This window comes from Salmo salar, chromosome ssa10 (genome assembly GCF_905237065.1).
Source record: "Salmo salar chromosome ssa10, Ssal_v3.1, whole genome shotgun sequence".
Lineage (NCBI taxonomy): Eukaryota > Metazoa > Chordata > Actinopteri > Salmoniformes > Salmonidae > Salmo > Salmo salar.
In genome coordinates, this window is record NC_059451.1 from 95,555,561 (window position 1) to 95,571,308 (window position 15,748).

Consider the following 15,748-nt stretch of genomic DNA (forward strand, 5'->3'; position numbering starts at 1 on the left):
TTCTGTAAATTGAGAACTTCTGTGAATAACTGAAGAAAAAAAACATTATTCTGAAATGATATCAAGAATGAAGTACTTTAAATGAAAGTATGTTCAGAAATGCTAATTCACCTCAGGCTCATTCATCACAAAACCTTTTGACATTGCCAATTATTTTAATAGGTAATTCATTGGCAAAGTGGGCATACTCAGACATGAAATGCCAACAACAGACTGTGAGCCATTATAAAACATTGTGAAACATTGTCATTTTGAATTCTGTAAAGTTAGTGTGGGAGAGGTGGAAAAATTATTGTTGTCCATCAATAATGAGAAACTACCTGGTATTGGCAACTTAGACGGAAAGCTACTGAGGATGGTAGTAGACTATATTGCCACTCCTGTTTGTCATGTCTTTAATCTGAGCTTGTGTAAAAGTGTTTGTCCTCTGACCTGGAGGGAAGCTATAGTCATTCCGCTACCCAAGAATGGTAAAGCACCCTTTACTGGTTCTAACAGACAACCAATCAGCTTGGTGTTTGACCAGATATAATGTTATTTCTCTGTGAACCAATTAACAGACTTTCAGCATGCTAATAGTGAAGGGCACTCAACATGTACTGCACTGACACAAATGACTGGTAATTGGCTGAAATAAATTGATAATAAGAAGATTGTGGGAGCTGTATTGTTAGACTTTATTGCAGCCTCTGATATTACTGACCGTAATCTGTTATTGGAAAAATGTATGTGTTATGGCTTTACATCGTCTACCATATCATGGGTTGAGATCTATCTATCCAATAGAACACAGAGGGTCTTATTTAATGGAAGATTATTTAATGTAAAACATGTAAAGTGTGGTATTCTGCAGGGCAGCTGTCTTGGTCCTTTACTGTTCTCTATTTTTACTAATGTTCTACCAGTAGCCAAAGCCTGTGTGTCTATTTACATTGATGAGTCAACATTATACACATCAGCAACCACAGCTAGTGACCCTTAACAAAGAGTTGCAGTCAGTTTTGGAATGGGTGGCTAGTAATAAACTAGTCCTGAACATATCGAAAACTAAAAGCATTATATTTGGTACAAATCATTCCCTAAGACCTCAGCTGAATCTGGTAACGAATGATGTGGCTGCTGAGCAAACTTCTTGGTGTGATGTTAGATTACAAATTGTCATGGTCAAGGCATATTGATTCAATTGTTGTAAAGATCGGAAGAGGTTTGTCTGTGATAAAGAGGTGCTCTGCTTTTTAACACCACATTCGACCTGCAGGCGCTGATTTTTTCACATCTTGACTATTTCCCAGTTAAATGGTAGGAGCTGCAAAAAAGGAAAGCTGCAGCTAGCCCACAACAGAGCAGCACGTCTTGCCCTTCACTGTAAAAAGAGGGCTAATATCAAAAAGATGCATGCCAGTCTCACTTGGCTTAAAATAGAAAAAAAAGATTGACGGCATCACTTCTTGTTTTTATGAGAAATATTACTGTGATGAAAATTCCAAATTGTCTGTATATTCAAATAACATACCATTCTGACAGACATACTGTATGTACCCCACCAGACATGCCATTAGGGGTCTCTTCACAGTCTCCAAGTCCAAAACAACAACACACAGTATTGTATAGAGCCATGGTTACATGGAACGCCCTTCCATCTCAAATTACCCAAGCAAACAGCAAAATCAGCTTTAAGAAAACAATGAAACAACACCTCACAGCACAATGCCTATCCCTTTGTTGACCTAAATAACTTGTATGTTTATGTAAAGTAATATGTTTTTGTTAAGTGTTTTGTCAGCACAATACCTTCTATATTTCAAAAAAATGTATGTTGCTCTGTCCTTGAGCTGTCCTTGTCTATTATTGTTATGTACTATGTCATCTTTTATGTTTTGTGTTGATCCCAGGAAGAGTATCTCCTGCTTTTGCAACAGATAATGGGGATCCAAATAAAATCCTGAATCCTAAACCACCCCATGAAGTTCTACTGAGCCGGCTTTGCTCTGCCTGGCTGTTCTGTGATGTTCTTAGCTCTTCTAAGCTGTATTTAATACTCTAAAAGGCAGCACTGCTGCTCCAAGTCAACTTTTTCTCCAGTTCCTAACTCTGCAGACACTCTCACACACACTCACAATCCCCCGCACACTCTCTCTCTCTCTCTCTCTCTCTCTCTCTCTCTCTCTCTCTCTCTCTCTCTCTCTCTCTCTCTCTCTCTCTCTCTCTCTCTCTCTCTCTCTCTCTCTTTCTTTCTTTCTTTCTTTCTTTCTTTCTTTCTATCTCTCTTTTTTTTCTCTCTCTCTCTCTCTCTCTCTCTCTCTCTCTCTCTCTCTCACACACACCTCATAGCTCACACACATCCCTCTGCACCAAGCCAAACCTTGCTACCACCATGGTAGCCATAGCAACCATGCTGTGTGTTTGAATGAAGCATTGCAATACTCTCTCTCTAGTGCTCTCTCGATCTCTCGCTTTCTGTCTCTCTCTCTCTCCGTAGTTTACATGAATATGCTGACCGGTGATGAAGTGATAGCGTATGGACTAGATTAGATCAGATCTATAGCTGTTCAGTGTAGCTGCGTAGCCAGTATGTGGTAGCATCCAGATGTTCTGCTGATCCGTTTTATCTCTTCACAGTGGTGCATTGAGACGGGACTGGCTGGTTGACAGTATATTGAATGAGGTGCTGTATTGTATTGTGCAGAGACTGGGAGGTATGCTGCTGTATTTTAACATGCACAGATGATACAGTGTGTTGGGTGGTGAGCTGCATCATGGATTTCATAGGCTGTGAAGGTGTGATTTTGTGCTGGTGTATTTTAGCTGTTATAATGTGTAGCTGCACATGTCATATAGCACAGTGGGAGGTATTGTACTGTAGTAATTGATGCTGTGATGGTATGGACTATCTATTTTGAAGGATTGTATTGCCACATGTTAACAGTGAGCTTTTCTGGTGTTATTTGTATGTGGACTGGATAATATAATAATAATATGCAGGTGTTTGGTAGTGGTTGTGGACTGGCACAGCACTGATAGTGAGCTGATCTGTAATAGTTAGTAGGCTATACAGGGTCTTAGGGGGTTTTGGATGCTAGCGGAGATGACTGTAAGTGGACTGGTGTGAATGTTGTGGTGTGGTAGTGTATTTCTGTGGGATTTACAGTTATTTATTTATCTTCCTCTGCCAATGCCGCATGGCAGAATGTACTCCCCACCGGAGTGTTGAGTGGGGTGGTGAGTGTGTGTGAGAGAGTGTGTGTGTGTGTGTGTGTGTGTGTGTGTGTGTGTGTGACGGGGGGAAAGTGAGAGGGATGATCAAAAGGAGTGTGTCTACCCGCCTGAACAAGTCGTCCAGCTTTCCCCAAGTTGACCAGGGGAAGGCTGCGAAGACAGGATGGAGCTTCCGGCTGGGCCACGCTCGCAGGGCGCTGAGCAGCAGGGGTCAAAGGGCCTTCCTCCTCACCTTCAACATCATCATCCTCACCCTGCGTTTTCTCCACAGCTCCCCCGCCACCCAAGAGAGCCCCCAGCACCACTTTGACACTGCGCTCCAAGTCTATGACCGCCGAACTGGAGGAACTGGGTTAGTGTGAGAACACAAAGATGCAAACATTCACAAACTTGTACACAAACAAACACTAACACATATCTCCCACTCTCTCTCTCTCTTTCTCTTTTTCTGTCTCTCTCTCCCCTATTCACTTAACCGTTCTGGTTAAAATATGCTTCCTGCCTTCATACAACTTAGAACATTTCTACAGCTCTGACAGCATGATCTTTTCTTTCTCTTCACCTGTTGACATTTCCTTTCTCTTTGATGCATTCACTTTCTCTCTCTCTCTCTCTCTCTCTCTCTCTCTCTCTCTCTCTCTCTCTCTCTCTCTCTCTCTCTCTCTCTCTCTCTCTCTCTCTCTCTCTCACACACACACATACCCTGACCCACATTATTTTCTCTCTCACTCACACACACACACACACACACACACACACACACACACACACACACACACACACACACACACACACACACACACATACCCTGACCCACATTATTTTCTGTCTTCGTTGACATGATCTCTCTTTCACCAAGCTTCCGTCCGGAGGAGGAGAGGAGGTGAGCCTGAGTGGAAACCTATTGAGGCATCATCATGGCCTCTGAGCGTGACAGACACACTGTTCATTATAGATGAAGCACCGGCACGGCATGGGCACTGAGCTCTGAGTTAGTCAGTCAGTCAGTTAGGACCTGCTTCTCCATCTGGATGCTCCCAAAGATATTAGACTCAGACGCTATACACCGTGCCTCCGATCCAACATAGTGAAGGTTTCTTTAGTTGTATGATATGCATGTTGTAATTGTCAACTGTAAATGTATTTGAACACATGTAGGCTTGCATGGTTGTGTTGATATTGTGTGTAGATGTGATATTTTCTAGATGTTTGATAGGGACAAGGAGCTGTGCATTGTGTGTAAACACTCACAATGTGTAAAAAGCATTTTGGTCCATACGTGCTGTGTAGCTGTATGCAGACTGTGTTGTCTGTGTGATCCCTGTACAGAAAGGCTAGATGAGATGCTAGCACCTCAGGAGCCTGTGACGTTACGTTCCCAGCCCACAGAGGCTGACTACAGAGCTGCTACTGTCAAACAGAGACCTACCGGCAGGAGAATCACACAATCAGAGATCAGTGTGAGTATATTCACACACACACACACATGCGCAGAAACAAATCGATGCACATTCTTTCTCCCACCCACCCACGCACTCACACAAACGTACACATCTGAACACACATTCTCACATACACACATATTCACATACACACATATTCACATACACAGGCCAACCCTGGTGACACAGAGACCTACTAGCCGCAGAATAATATCAGCATATATACCCTCCCACACACTCACATACAGTACATTCTGTTTTGTATAAAATGTGTCTGAAACCTATGTGTATTTCTCTGTGTGTGTGGGTGTGTGTGTGTGTGTTTGTGTTGCAGTCGTTGTTTGAGAGGCAGGGCATGGCATTACATGGTGGGCTCCACCCAAGGATGGAGAGGGCTCATATGCAGCTGCCTAGAGGGATGTCCAGGACCAAGTCATTTGGTAACACCTTTCACCTTTAGTACAGTACTCAGTCAATAACTTGATAACTGTAGTGCAGCATCTTTGTACTGCTTTAGGCTATCTATCTCTCTCTGACCTTTTCCCCCTGACCTCTCCAGGTGCGACTGAGGAGGACCGTCTGTCGGTGTTGGCTGGAGAACATCGTTTCCCCCGGAGCTCCTCCATGACGGACAGCCTCAGAGACCACTCCCACTCCCATTCTATCCCGCCCCCTCCCCAGACCGCACCTCCTCCTCCCCCTTCCCTCTACTACCTGGACACTGGCCCTCCTCCTGCTTTCTGCCCCCCTCCTCCCCCTGCCAGGGGTCATGGTCAGGGTCATGACCCTGGAGGTCGTTCCAGCTTCAAGCCCTCCTCCCTGGACCTGGACCGGCCCTACGACCCATCGCCCCGCCAGTCCTCCCACATCGAACGCCAGAAGAAGGCTAGGTCAATGATTATTCTACAAGATTCCTCCCACTTACCCGTGGAGCCCACCGACATCCCCCGCCCCTCCGCATCCGCTACACCACCAGAGCGAATCAAACGGAAAGGCCGGGTGATTGACAACCCGTACGCCAATGTTGGCCAGTTTAGTATTGGATTGTACACACCCACCAAGCCCCAGCGCAAGAAGAGCCCTCTGGTGAAACAGCTACAGGTAGGTTATTCTATTTATTCTGATTATTGTTACTATAGCAAGTGAACAAAGTTTATTTAGAAGTTTCTAATTTATTGTCCTATCTACCCCTCCAGGTGGAGGACGCACAGGAGAGAGCCAGCATCGCCTTGGCCGCTGCCCACTCCCGAGAGACCTCCCCCTCTGGTCGACACACACACACCCACGGCCACACACACACCAGCCGGGCCGACTACTACCAGCAGCAGCTGATGGTGGAGCGCGAGCGTATGCGTCTCCAGGGAGAGGCCTTGCTGCAGGGGAAAGGGCCGTTCGCTGTTGCTATCGCTGGCGCCGTGAAGGACCGAGAGCGCCGACTAGAGGAGCGGAGGAAATCCACAGTCTTCCAGTCAGTGGGGACCATGGAGGGGGGGTCGGGGTCCGCCCCTGAGCCCCCCTCCTACACCACATCTCGATCCATCGATGAGCGCCTACTCAGCAGAGAACTAGGCCAGCTGCCACCCCCCGCTCTGGCCCTGCGCCCCTCACCTGGCGGCACTACCTTCATCCACCCACTCACAGGGAAGCCCCTGGACCCTAACTCACCCCTTGCTCTTGCGCTGGCCGCAAGGGAGCGGGCACTTACCTCCCAGAGCCAGTCCCCCGCCAGCAGCCCTGAGCCCAGGACTAAACAGGACAGGGCTGGTGTTGGAGGTCAGGGGGCTTCGCTTTTCATCGAAAGCCAGACCAAAGAGCCTCAGCATGGGGGCGGGAGGCCGGGGTCGCCCCAGGCTGGTAAATCCCAGTGGGGAGTGTCATCACCTGCCTTGCTTCGCCAGGAGATGGAGGGAAGAGGGGAGGAGAGGAAGGAGGTGAGGAGAACGGAGGATAAGAAGAGTATGTTGATCAGTATCATGGACACATCACAACAGAAGACAGCTGGACTAATCATGGTCCATGCCACCAGTAACGGCCAGGCGGTGGGGCTGGGACCAGGGCTGGAGAAAACCCCCACCTCCCCAGCCACCGAGCCCATTAAACCCTCCCTCAGTCGGGCTCTGTCACCCAGCCCCTCTGCCTCTCAGCTCCAGGCCCAGGGCCCTTCCAGCCCAGCCCAGGCTCCCCTGGCCCAGGGCAGTTCAGAGGAAGACGTGGAGCCCTACACAGTGAGCCTACCTCCAGCCATGCTGTCCTCCAGTGATGAAGAGACCAGAGAGGAGCTGAAGAAGATTGGGGTGCTCCCACCTCCGGATGAGTTTTCCAACGGGTTGTTGGCCAATTCACAAGCCCAAGCCCAGGGGACCCCTGTACCCCAGTCTAAATCCACCACTTCCCCTACAACCCCTACTCTCCTCACCCCTTCGACCCCAAACCCCAGCCTGACCCCCCACCTCTAGCCTGACACCCACCCAACCCCAGGGCCCTCCCTCCAGCCTACCCCTGGAGGAGCAGTCGTCTCAGGGAAACCCTCATACCCGGACCAGCCCCATCCTCCAGCCCTGCTGGCTGAGTCTGGTTCAGCAGCAGACTCTGGTGTGGAGGAGGCAGACACACGCAGCTCCAGTGAGAGAGAGCGAGACCACCACCTGGAGACCACTAGCACTGTGTCCACCGTCTCCAGCATGTCCACTCTGTCCTCAGAGAGTGGCGAACCCGCTGACACACACACCTCCTATGCCGACGGGCAGACCTTCGTGCTCGACAAGCCGCCAGTGCCTCCCAAGCCCCGGCTCAAGTCTCACATTGGAGGCAATAAAGGCCCGGTCACCTTCAGGGACCCGCTGCTGAAGCAGAGCTCTGACAGCGAGCTGTTATCCCAGCAGCAGGCGGCTGCTCTAGCCGCAGCAGCAGCCGGAGGGGCAGGGCTGGGGCATGGAGGCCTAGGGTCTGGAGGCCTGGGGCATGGAGGCCTCGGGTCTGGAGGCCTGGGGCATGGAGGCCTCGGGTCTGGAGGCCTGGGGCATGGAGGCCTCGGGTCTGGAGGCCTGGGGCATGGGGGCCTGGGTTCTGGAGGCCTAGGGTCAGGCTCTATATCTAGCCTGGTGGGAGGCCCCGGGAGGCCCCGCTACCTCTTCCAGAGGAGGTCCAAGCTGTGGGGAGACCAGATGGAGGCGCGAGGACCCGGGGTGGGGTTAGGGATGGGGAGTCTGGGGAGTCTAGGGGGGTTGGGGTTGGGGCTGGGGGGTGAGGAGGGGGGGAAACCATCGGTGATGGGGGAACTAAGTTCCAGATTGCAGCAGCTGAATAAGGATACCAGGTCACTGGGGGAGGAGGAGCCACTGGGGTCATCGCTGGACCCTGGGAGGAAGTCCCCTGTGACAGGCGCCAGGTAAGATAGGACAGAGGGAGGCTAACTGAACATTGCCAAACCAACCTTAGGCCCTATTCAAGTACTTCAAGATGCATCATTCTTTCCTCCCTTCCTTCAAGTAATCAAGAATCAAGAAGGAATCCAACACCTTTTGGGTGGATGAAGCAAGGTTCCATTAGGCTACACAGCTTTTACATATCCACTCAGCTCTTACTGTTCAAATAGTTCCACGTTAGGTTAAAAACAAAGCATAAAAAAATTTGTAAATATTGAATTCTAATGATCACTGCTGGGTGTGTTGTGCATGGTTTGCTCTTTCCCATGACAAAGTATGCCACTGCCGCCCTATCCCCTGCACAGCCGACTGCAGTGGTAAGTAAATAAGAGAGACTGAGGGTTGAAGACACACCTAGCCAATGGTACGATGCTAGCGTTAGTCTTCCTTAGCAATGCTAGGTCAAACAGGCCCTTTCATTAGCAATCCCCATCCCTCTCCCCATCTGGTATTAGCAATATTAAGGTGGGGTAATAGGGTTAGAGTTGAGATTACTCTTAGACATGTTGGTGTGGAACCTTCATCAGAATGCAGCTCCATCCATGATACCTATGGAGTGACTGTTTGACACGCCATTTCTTTTATTTCCATTGTTCTACTGAAAGTCCTTTGTATTCCTACAGATGTGACACGGACATGGAAGAGAGTAAACCTTAAGTTTATAGCCTCTAGGGTAAACCCAAAGTCATTTTATATTTTTCCTAACCAGCCTAACAACTAACCCCATGGGAATGAAATAACCCTACTTACATTTTCAGATTTTTTTATTTGTATTTATCAAACCGCCATGTCAGTTGTTTCCTTGTTTGCATGATCCACTACCTGACCTCTCGACCAATACAATGAGACATCAGGCTCATCATACAGTAACTAGTAAATCACTTCCTGTGGAGGGCCATAAACCATGACTATGTGTAATTCCAAATATAACCTATATACATTTAGTACTGTATCTCTCTGAGACTCCACCATTATAATGTAAAATGTATATGTTTTCAGTAACTGATTGGAGATTTAAAGAGTATTTTGTGTGGCTCTTTAAAGATGTACAATGTACAGTACATTTTCTCTAATTAGGACTGCTAGGTCTAGACTGAGTAAACCTCAGATCATCTCAAATAATTTGATGATGTAATTCTGTACAGTACAGAGATTATAGACCACCTGGAACATGCTGAGTTCTACACTCTGTTCCCAGTTTCCATGGTGACAGCATTGGCCTGCCATCCACAGTCGGCTTTGTTGTATCTAGTCAGTAAATCAGCTCTAAATCTAATAACAGTCAATAAAACACTGTGTGTGTGCATGCACGTGTGTGTGCTGGGTTGGTCGATCAGTCAGTCAATGCAAACAAGGTAACACAGGGCCTGGAGGCATGCACTTCCTGAACGCTTCTTCTCATCTCACACACATACACTCACCTCTGACATTTAGGCACTGACCTATGACCCTGCCAACTGACCCTTTCCACACACACCTCCCTCTCTCCTATGTGCAGTGTTCAGCAGGATTGGGTAGAAGGTGCCTCTAACCACTGATACTGGATCAGATAGTTTTTTAACACCACGTGGTTTAAGTTACGAATTGGGGGTTGGGTAATCTGATTCTACATCTGTGGTTATGGTTAACATCTAGCTCAAGCTCTCTCTCTCTCTCCTTAGATTCCTACCATCTCTCTCCTTTTTGTCACCAACCATGTTCACACTCTCCTTCCACTATGGTCTTCTGACTGCTTAAAGGGATAGTACAACTCAAAAGTCTGTCAGATGTCTGATACCAAATAATGAATGGAATCTGCAGACTTCTCCTGATGCATATACAATAGCAGGATCTACACATACTATATATAAGATCATCTATACAATATAATTACATAAATGTTGGTTATGGACTACATACATTTTAGCCTGACTTTTTAGGTATAAAAACATCTGACATTGTTCTGGAGTGAACTGTCCCTTTAACGTTCAGAGAGATTGGGCTACATGAACGATCCCTCCCACCCCCTCAGCTTCAAGCACATCAGCAGAGATGCAGTGGAGTAAACTGTCGCCTATTGTAGAAATATTAATGCACATTTGCTTGCATTTACATGAATGTGCTTTAGTTGTTATTATTAGTTTGGACTTCCTTATTTTAGTAGCCTATTATATCTTATGTTGATCATATAATGAATAGTGATTGGTGGATGTAGGTAGGGGATAGTGGCTATAGGTGAATGCACCAATTTGTAAGTCGCTCTGGATAAGAGCGTCTGCTAAATTACGTAAATGTAAATGTATAGAGTATAAAATAGTTTAGATGTAGTTAGTTAGTGTGAGGCTCAGTTGACCAGCCTTACGGATAGCAATAGTCTTCTATCAGGAGTCTTCAGATGCATCTGAATAGTTTCAAATGGATTCCTCTCCTCACCTTAATCTGCACCGAACTGCTCTGAACAGGTGAAAGCAACAGTGGGATGCCTACTTGGAATTCACTTTCACCTGTCCAGTTCCTATCATATGATGAGGTGACTATTAAGTAAATAAGGGAAGAGGAAAGCGAGAGGAAAATAAGTGATTTTAGGACTATTGAGATGGAACCCTGATGCCTGTGTTTGTCTACTGAGCAGGAGGACCAGTTATGACTACCAGTACCACCCCTGACCTCGTTGTGGATAGGATCAGTAATGGTGGCCTGCGAGCTCGCCTCAACTCTCTCTCCATGAAGCTCAGCAATGTTCTCAGATAAGGTTCTGAGGGACACTACCATTATAGCATTTTATAGAGTAGTTATGGTTAGTCATATAGCATAGCAAAGCAAATGTGTTGGATATTTCACCATGTGTTTGAAGTAAGTATCACGTACTGTCAACTCAACCAATCCCAGAGCTGGACTCTGACATCACCTATATTCCCTCATACCATGATGTCACATGTGTCATGTGACAGAGTGTTCTGATTGGCCCACTCCTCTCCCTCAGTTAATTTCACTTGTCTTGACCTTATCCAAACAAAATCAACCCCTCTGCTTCGTCCCGCCCCCAACGTCATCCGATACTTCTTTTTCTACTGACTTTTCCTTTTCAGTTTAAAGGAAGGAAAAGCAGAAATTATACACACAATTATTCTTTCTCTCTCTTCCTCCCTCTCATTCTTCACACAGTTGCAGAACTCACTCGTGTGATTTCTCTGGTGTGATCACTCACTCAGTGTTCCTCCATACATTTAACACCATCCCCTGTCTGTCCCATTCATATGTATTCATACCGCCACAAATGCTATATGTCTCATTCATTCATGTCCACCATGCTATGTTGTCATAGCTTTAGCTGGTTCAGGAAGTCATGGTTGTCATTGGTTTGAGTTGTGGTCTTGGTCTTCTGTTCTTCTCTGATCTTTGATTTATGTTACATATGTTTCTGTTTGATATCAGTGACTGTGTTGGGGATGGCATTGGTCCACTGACTAATTACTTATCACACACTACACTATACACTTTACTCTACTATACTGTACATTACTATGAGTCTCCATAACCTGAGTTTAAACCCACAAACACACAGAGTCAGGAGACTCTTGCCATTCATCCTGTTTCTTGTTGTTTTATTTTGGTTTGAATTCTTTATTGTTTTGTTCAGTGTTTGAGATGTGAATAGTGTTCTCATTTCTCTCTCATGTGGCCTGCTGGACTCATCGGGTTCTGATTTACTCAACTCTGCTGTCGTTGTCATGTCAAACACACACATACCCCATACATAAACACACACTAACACTAACACATGCACCATACACACACACAGACACACACATACACCATACATAAACACACGCTAACACTAACACATGCACCATACACACACACAGACACACACATACACCATACATAAACACACGCTAACACTAACACATGCACCATACACACACACAAACACACACATACCCCATACATAAACACACGCTAACACATGCACCATACACACACACAGACACACACATACCCCATACATAAACACACGCTAACACATGCACCATACACACACACAAACACACACACACACTAACAAACACACTCACCATGCATGCACACACACAAACATGGCCAGCGGAGTTATCTAAAGCAGAGCCAGGTGTGGCTAGCAGGCTACGTTTCACGGACTGATGCTAACATTCTCTCCCATTGCTCTCTCTCTGCTCACCTTGCATGCTCCGCCCCGCTGCTCTGATCTGATTGGTCTAGAACTGACTGTACGCCCAGGAGGGCAAGACGACTGTGTAAGTGCACATGGAGTTCATGTCATCTCACTCCGCCTACCTCTGTAGCTACCAACCCTCTTACGTCTTAAACCCATGCCCATAGCCCTCTCCCAAACACACACACACAAATGCCTTGGCTGTTTCCCACCTCTCCACCCCTCCCTCCCCTTAACCCCTCACTCTCTCCTCTCATTCCTGCGGTATTGACTGTTCTTCACCTCAAAGCTCTCAGGACTCACACTGCACCGTGATTTAAAACAGCGTCAAACATAGACAAATAATCAAACCATTACTAACATTATCTAACACTGCACACAGAGTACAATCCGTAGTGAGATTCATGGAAAGCACTGGGATGTAGTATGAATACGTTACTTTGCACATCATTTGCAGTGTGAGGACTGAGCTAGTGTTGTAGCTGCCATAGCTCGCTCTCTCCTTTCTTTCCCATAGAGGAGACCATTTTTTCTCCCATACAGAGCCCTACCCCTGTCTATTGTAGAGCAATAGAGACATGACCCTTACTCTTACTGCATGCATGGTCAGCTTTTTGACCCAAAATATGCTGACACAAGTAAATAATGTTCACTGCTTTAATTTGTGTATGTTTGCGTGTGTTCTTGTTTGTGTGTGTGGTTGAAGTCATGGTCAGGTTTTGACCAATTATGCTACAGCTCTGTAATTTGTTGGAGGTTACAGGAAGCTTGTATCATGTTCCTGTGACAGTAAAGAATCACTAACACCCTCCATCACACATCCACATGGCTTTATACTGGGCCATTAAAGAAAAACATGCCATTTCATGTCTATTTTAGAGTCAGGGTAAGGGTTCTAAGAGGGAATAGGGTTTCCATGTCAAAGTTAGTTCAAAGGAGAGTTTAAAAATGGACATCTGAGAAGCTATCCTCCCATGCTGGGAGTCAGGACCAGATTCTGAGTCTCTATAGAGTTAAGAATGGCCACTAGTGAAACTGCACCAGTTTCTGGGTCCCGTCTGTGAGACTGGAGCTACCATGCTGGCTGACATGACAGTTTCTGAGTCTCAGTGGAATTTAGAATGGGCATCAGTGAAACTGAGCAGTGGGAGCTAGGGAAATGCTGATGAGGACTCTGAGTGTGAGAGGACAACTCGCTTGGCAATGAGACGGAATGAAGTTTCACTAAAGTAATTTACAAAAGAGAGAAGGAAAGATAGAGAGGGAGTGAAAGATCGAGAGTGATCAGCAGAGGTACTCTCAGTGATTTGCTCTGTCAAAGTGAGCTTAGTGTTGCTGGATCATCTTCCACTAGCTAGACGGTATACAGCTCTTGTGTCTCATGCGCTCCATATGCCAGTGACCGGAGAGAGGAAACCGAAAGAGAACAAAGAAAGATACCAGACAGAGAGACTACAGACAGAGAGACTACAGACAGAGAGACTACAGAGAGAGACTACAGACAGAGAGAGACTACAGACAGAGAGAGACTACAGACAAAGAGAGACTACAGACAGACTACATACAAAGAGAGACTACGTACAAAGAGAGACTACAGACAGAGAGAGACTACAGACAGAGAGACTACAGACAGAGAGAGACTACAGACAGAGAGACTACAGACAGAGAGACTACAGACAAAGAGACTACAGACAGAGAGACTACAGACAGAGAGACTACAGAGAGCGAGACTACAGACAGAGAAAGACTACAGACAGAGAAAGACTACAGACAGAGAGAGACTACAGACAGAGAGAGACTACAGACAGAGAGAGACTACAGACAGAGAGCGACTACAGACAGAGAGAGACTGCAGACAGAGAGACTACAGACAGAGAGACTACAGACAGAGAGAGACTACAGACAGAGAGAGACTACAGACAGAGAGACTACAGACAGAGAGACTACAGACAGAGAGACTACAGACAGAGAGACTACAGAGAGCGAGACTACAGACAGAGAAAGACTACAGCCAGAGAGAGACTACAGACAGAGAGACTACAGACAGAGAGACTACAGACAAAGAGAGACTACAGACAGAGAGAGACTATAGACAGAGAGACTACAGCCAGAGAGAGACTACAGCCAGAGAGAGACTACAGACAGAGAGAGACTGCAGACAGAGAGACTACAGAGAGAGAGACTACAGAGAGAGAGACTACAGAGAGACTACCGAGGGAATTGGTAGATACGGTGCCTTCAGAAAGTATTCACACCTCTTGACTTATTTCCACATTTTGTTGTGTGACAGCCTGGATTTAAAACTGATTACAATTTAGATTTTTGTCACTGGCCTACACACAATACCCCATAATGTCAAAGTGGAATTATGTTTTTCAATTATTTTACAAATTAATTAAAAATGAAAAGCTGAAATGTCTAAATATACCTAAATAAGTTCAGGAGTAAGAATTTGCTTAGCAAGTCACATAATTAGTTGCATGCACTCACTCTGTTGGTGATTTTAAAACAGTTACAGAGTTTAATGGCTGTGATAGGAGAAAGCTGAGGATGGACCAACGACATTGTAGTTACTCCACAATACTAACCTAATTGACAGAGTGAAAAGAAGGAAGACTGTACAGAATAATAATATTGCAAAACATGCATCCTGTTTGCAACAAGGCACTAAAGTAATAATGCAAAAAATGTGTCCTGAATACAACGTGTTATGTTTGGGGCAAATCCAATAGTACCACTCTCTATATTTTCAAGCAAAGTGGTGGCTGCATCATGTTATGGGTATGCTTGTCAAAATCAAATCAAATCACATGTTTAGCAGATGTTAATGCGAGTGAAGCGAAATGCTTGTACTTCTAGTTCCGACAGTGCAGTAATATCTAACAAGTAATCTAACAATTCCCCAACAACTACATAATACACACAAATCTAAAGGGGTGAATGAGAATATGTACATGTAAGTATATGGATGAGACATGGCCGAGCGGCATAGGCAAGGTGAAACAGATGATATAAAATACAGTAAATACATGTGATATGAGTAATGTAAGATATGTAAACATTATTAAAGTGGTATTATTTAGAATGCATTGTATAAGTGACTAGTGATCAATTTATTAAAGTGTTAAAGTGTCCAGTGATTGGGTCTCAATGTAGGCAGCAGCCTCTCTGAGTTAGTGGTTGCTTTTAAGCAGTCTGATGGCCTTGAGATGGAAGCTGTTTTTCAGTCTCTCGGTCCCAGCTTTGATACATGTAATGGTTAAGGACTGAGGATTTTTCAGGATAAAAATAAACTAAATGTAACTAAGCACAGGCAAAATCCTAGAGGAAATCCTGGTTCAGTCTGCTTTCCACCAGACACTGGGAGATTAATTCACCTTTCAGCAGGACAATAACCCAAAATACAAGGCCAGATCTACACTAGTTGCTTACCAAGAAGACAGTGGCCGAGTTACAGTTTTGACTTAAATCTACTTGAACATCTATGGCAAGAC

The 15,748-nt window shown here is 45.8% G+C and overlaps 1 protein-coding gene across 1 annotated transcript in view; it reads left to right on the forward strand.

Annotated features, from left to right (window-relative positions):
* Positions 1–15,748, forward strand: part of LOC106561231 (SH3 and multiple ankyrin repeat domains protein 3) — a 417,309-nt gene that overhangs the window by 394,911 nt on the left and 6,650 nt on the right. The window contains exons 20-26 of the mRNA XM_045688739.1: positions 3,488–3,568; positions 4,076–4,099; positions 4,546–4,676; positions 4,993–5,098; positions 5,218–5,759; positions 5,855–7,108; positions 7,151–8,046. Of these exons, the coding sequence (XP_045544695.1) occupies positions 3,488–3,568; positions 4,076–4,099; positions 4,546–4,676; positions 4,993–5,098; positions 5,218–5,759; positions 5,855–7,108; positions 7,151–8,046 (3,034 nt within the window). The remainder of the gene's footprint in view (positions 1–3,487; positions 3,569–4,075; positions 4,100–4,545; positions 4,677–4,992; positions 5,099–5,217; positions 5,760–5,854; positions 7,109–7,150; positions 8,047–15,748) is intronic.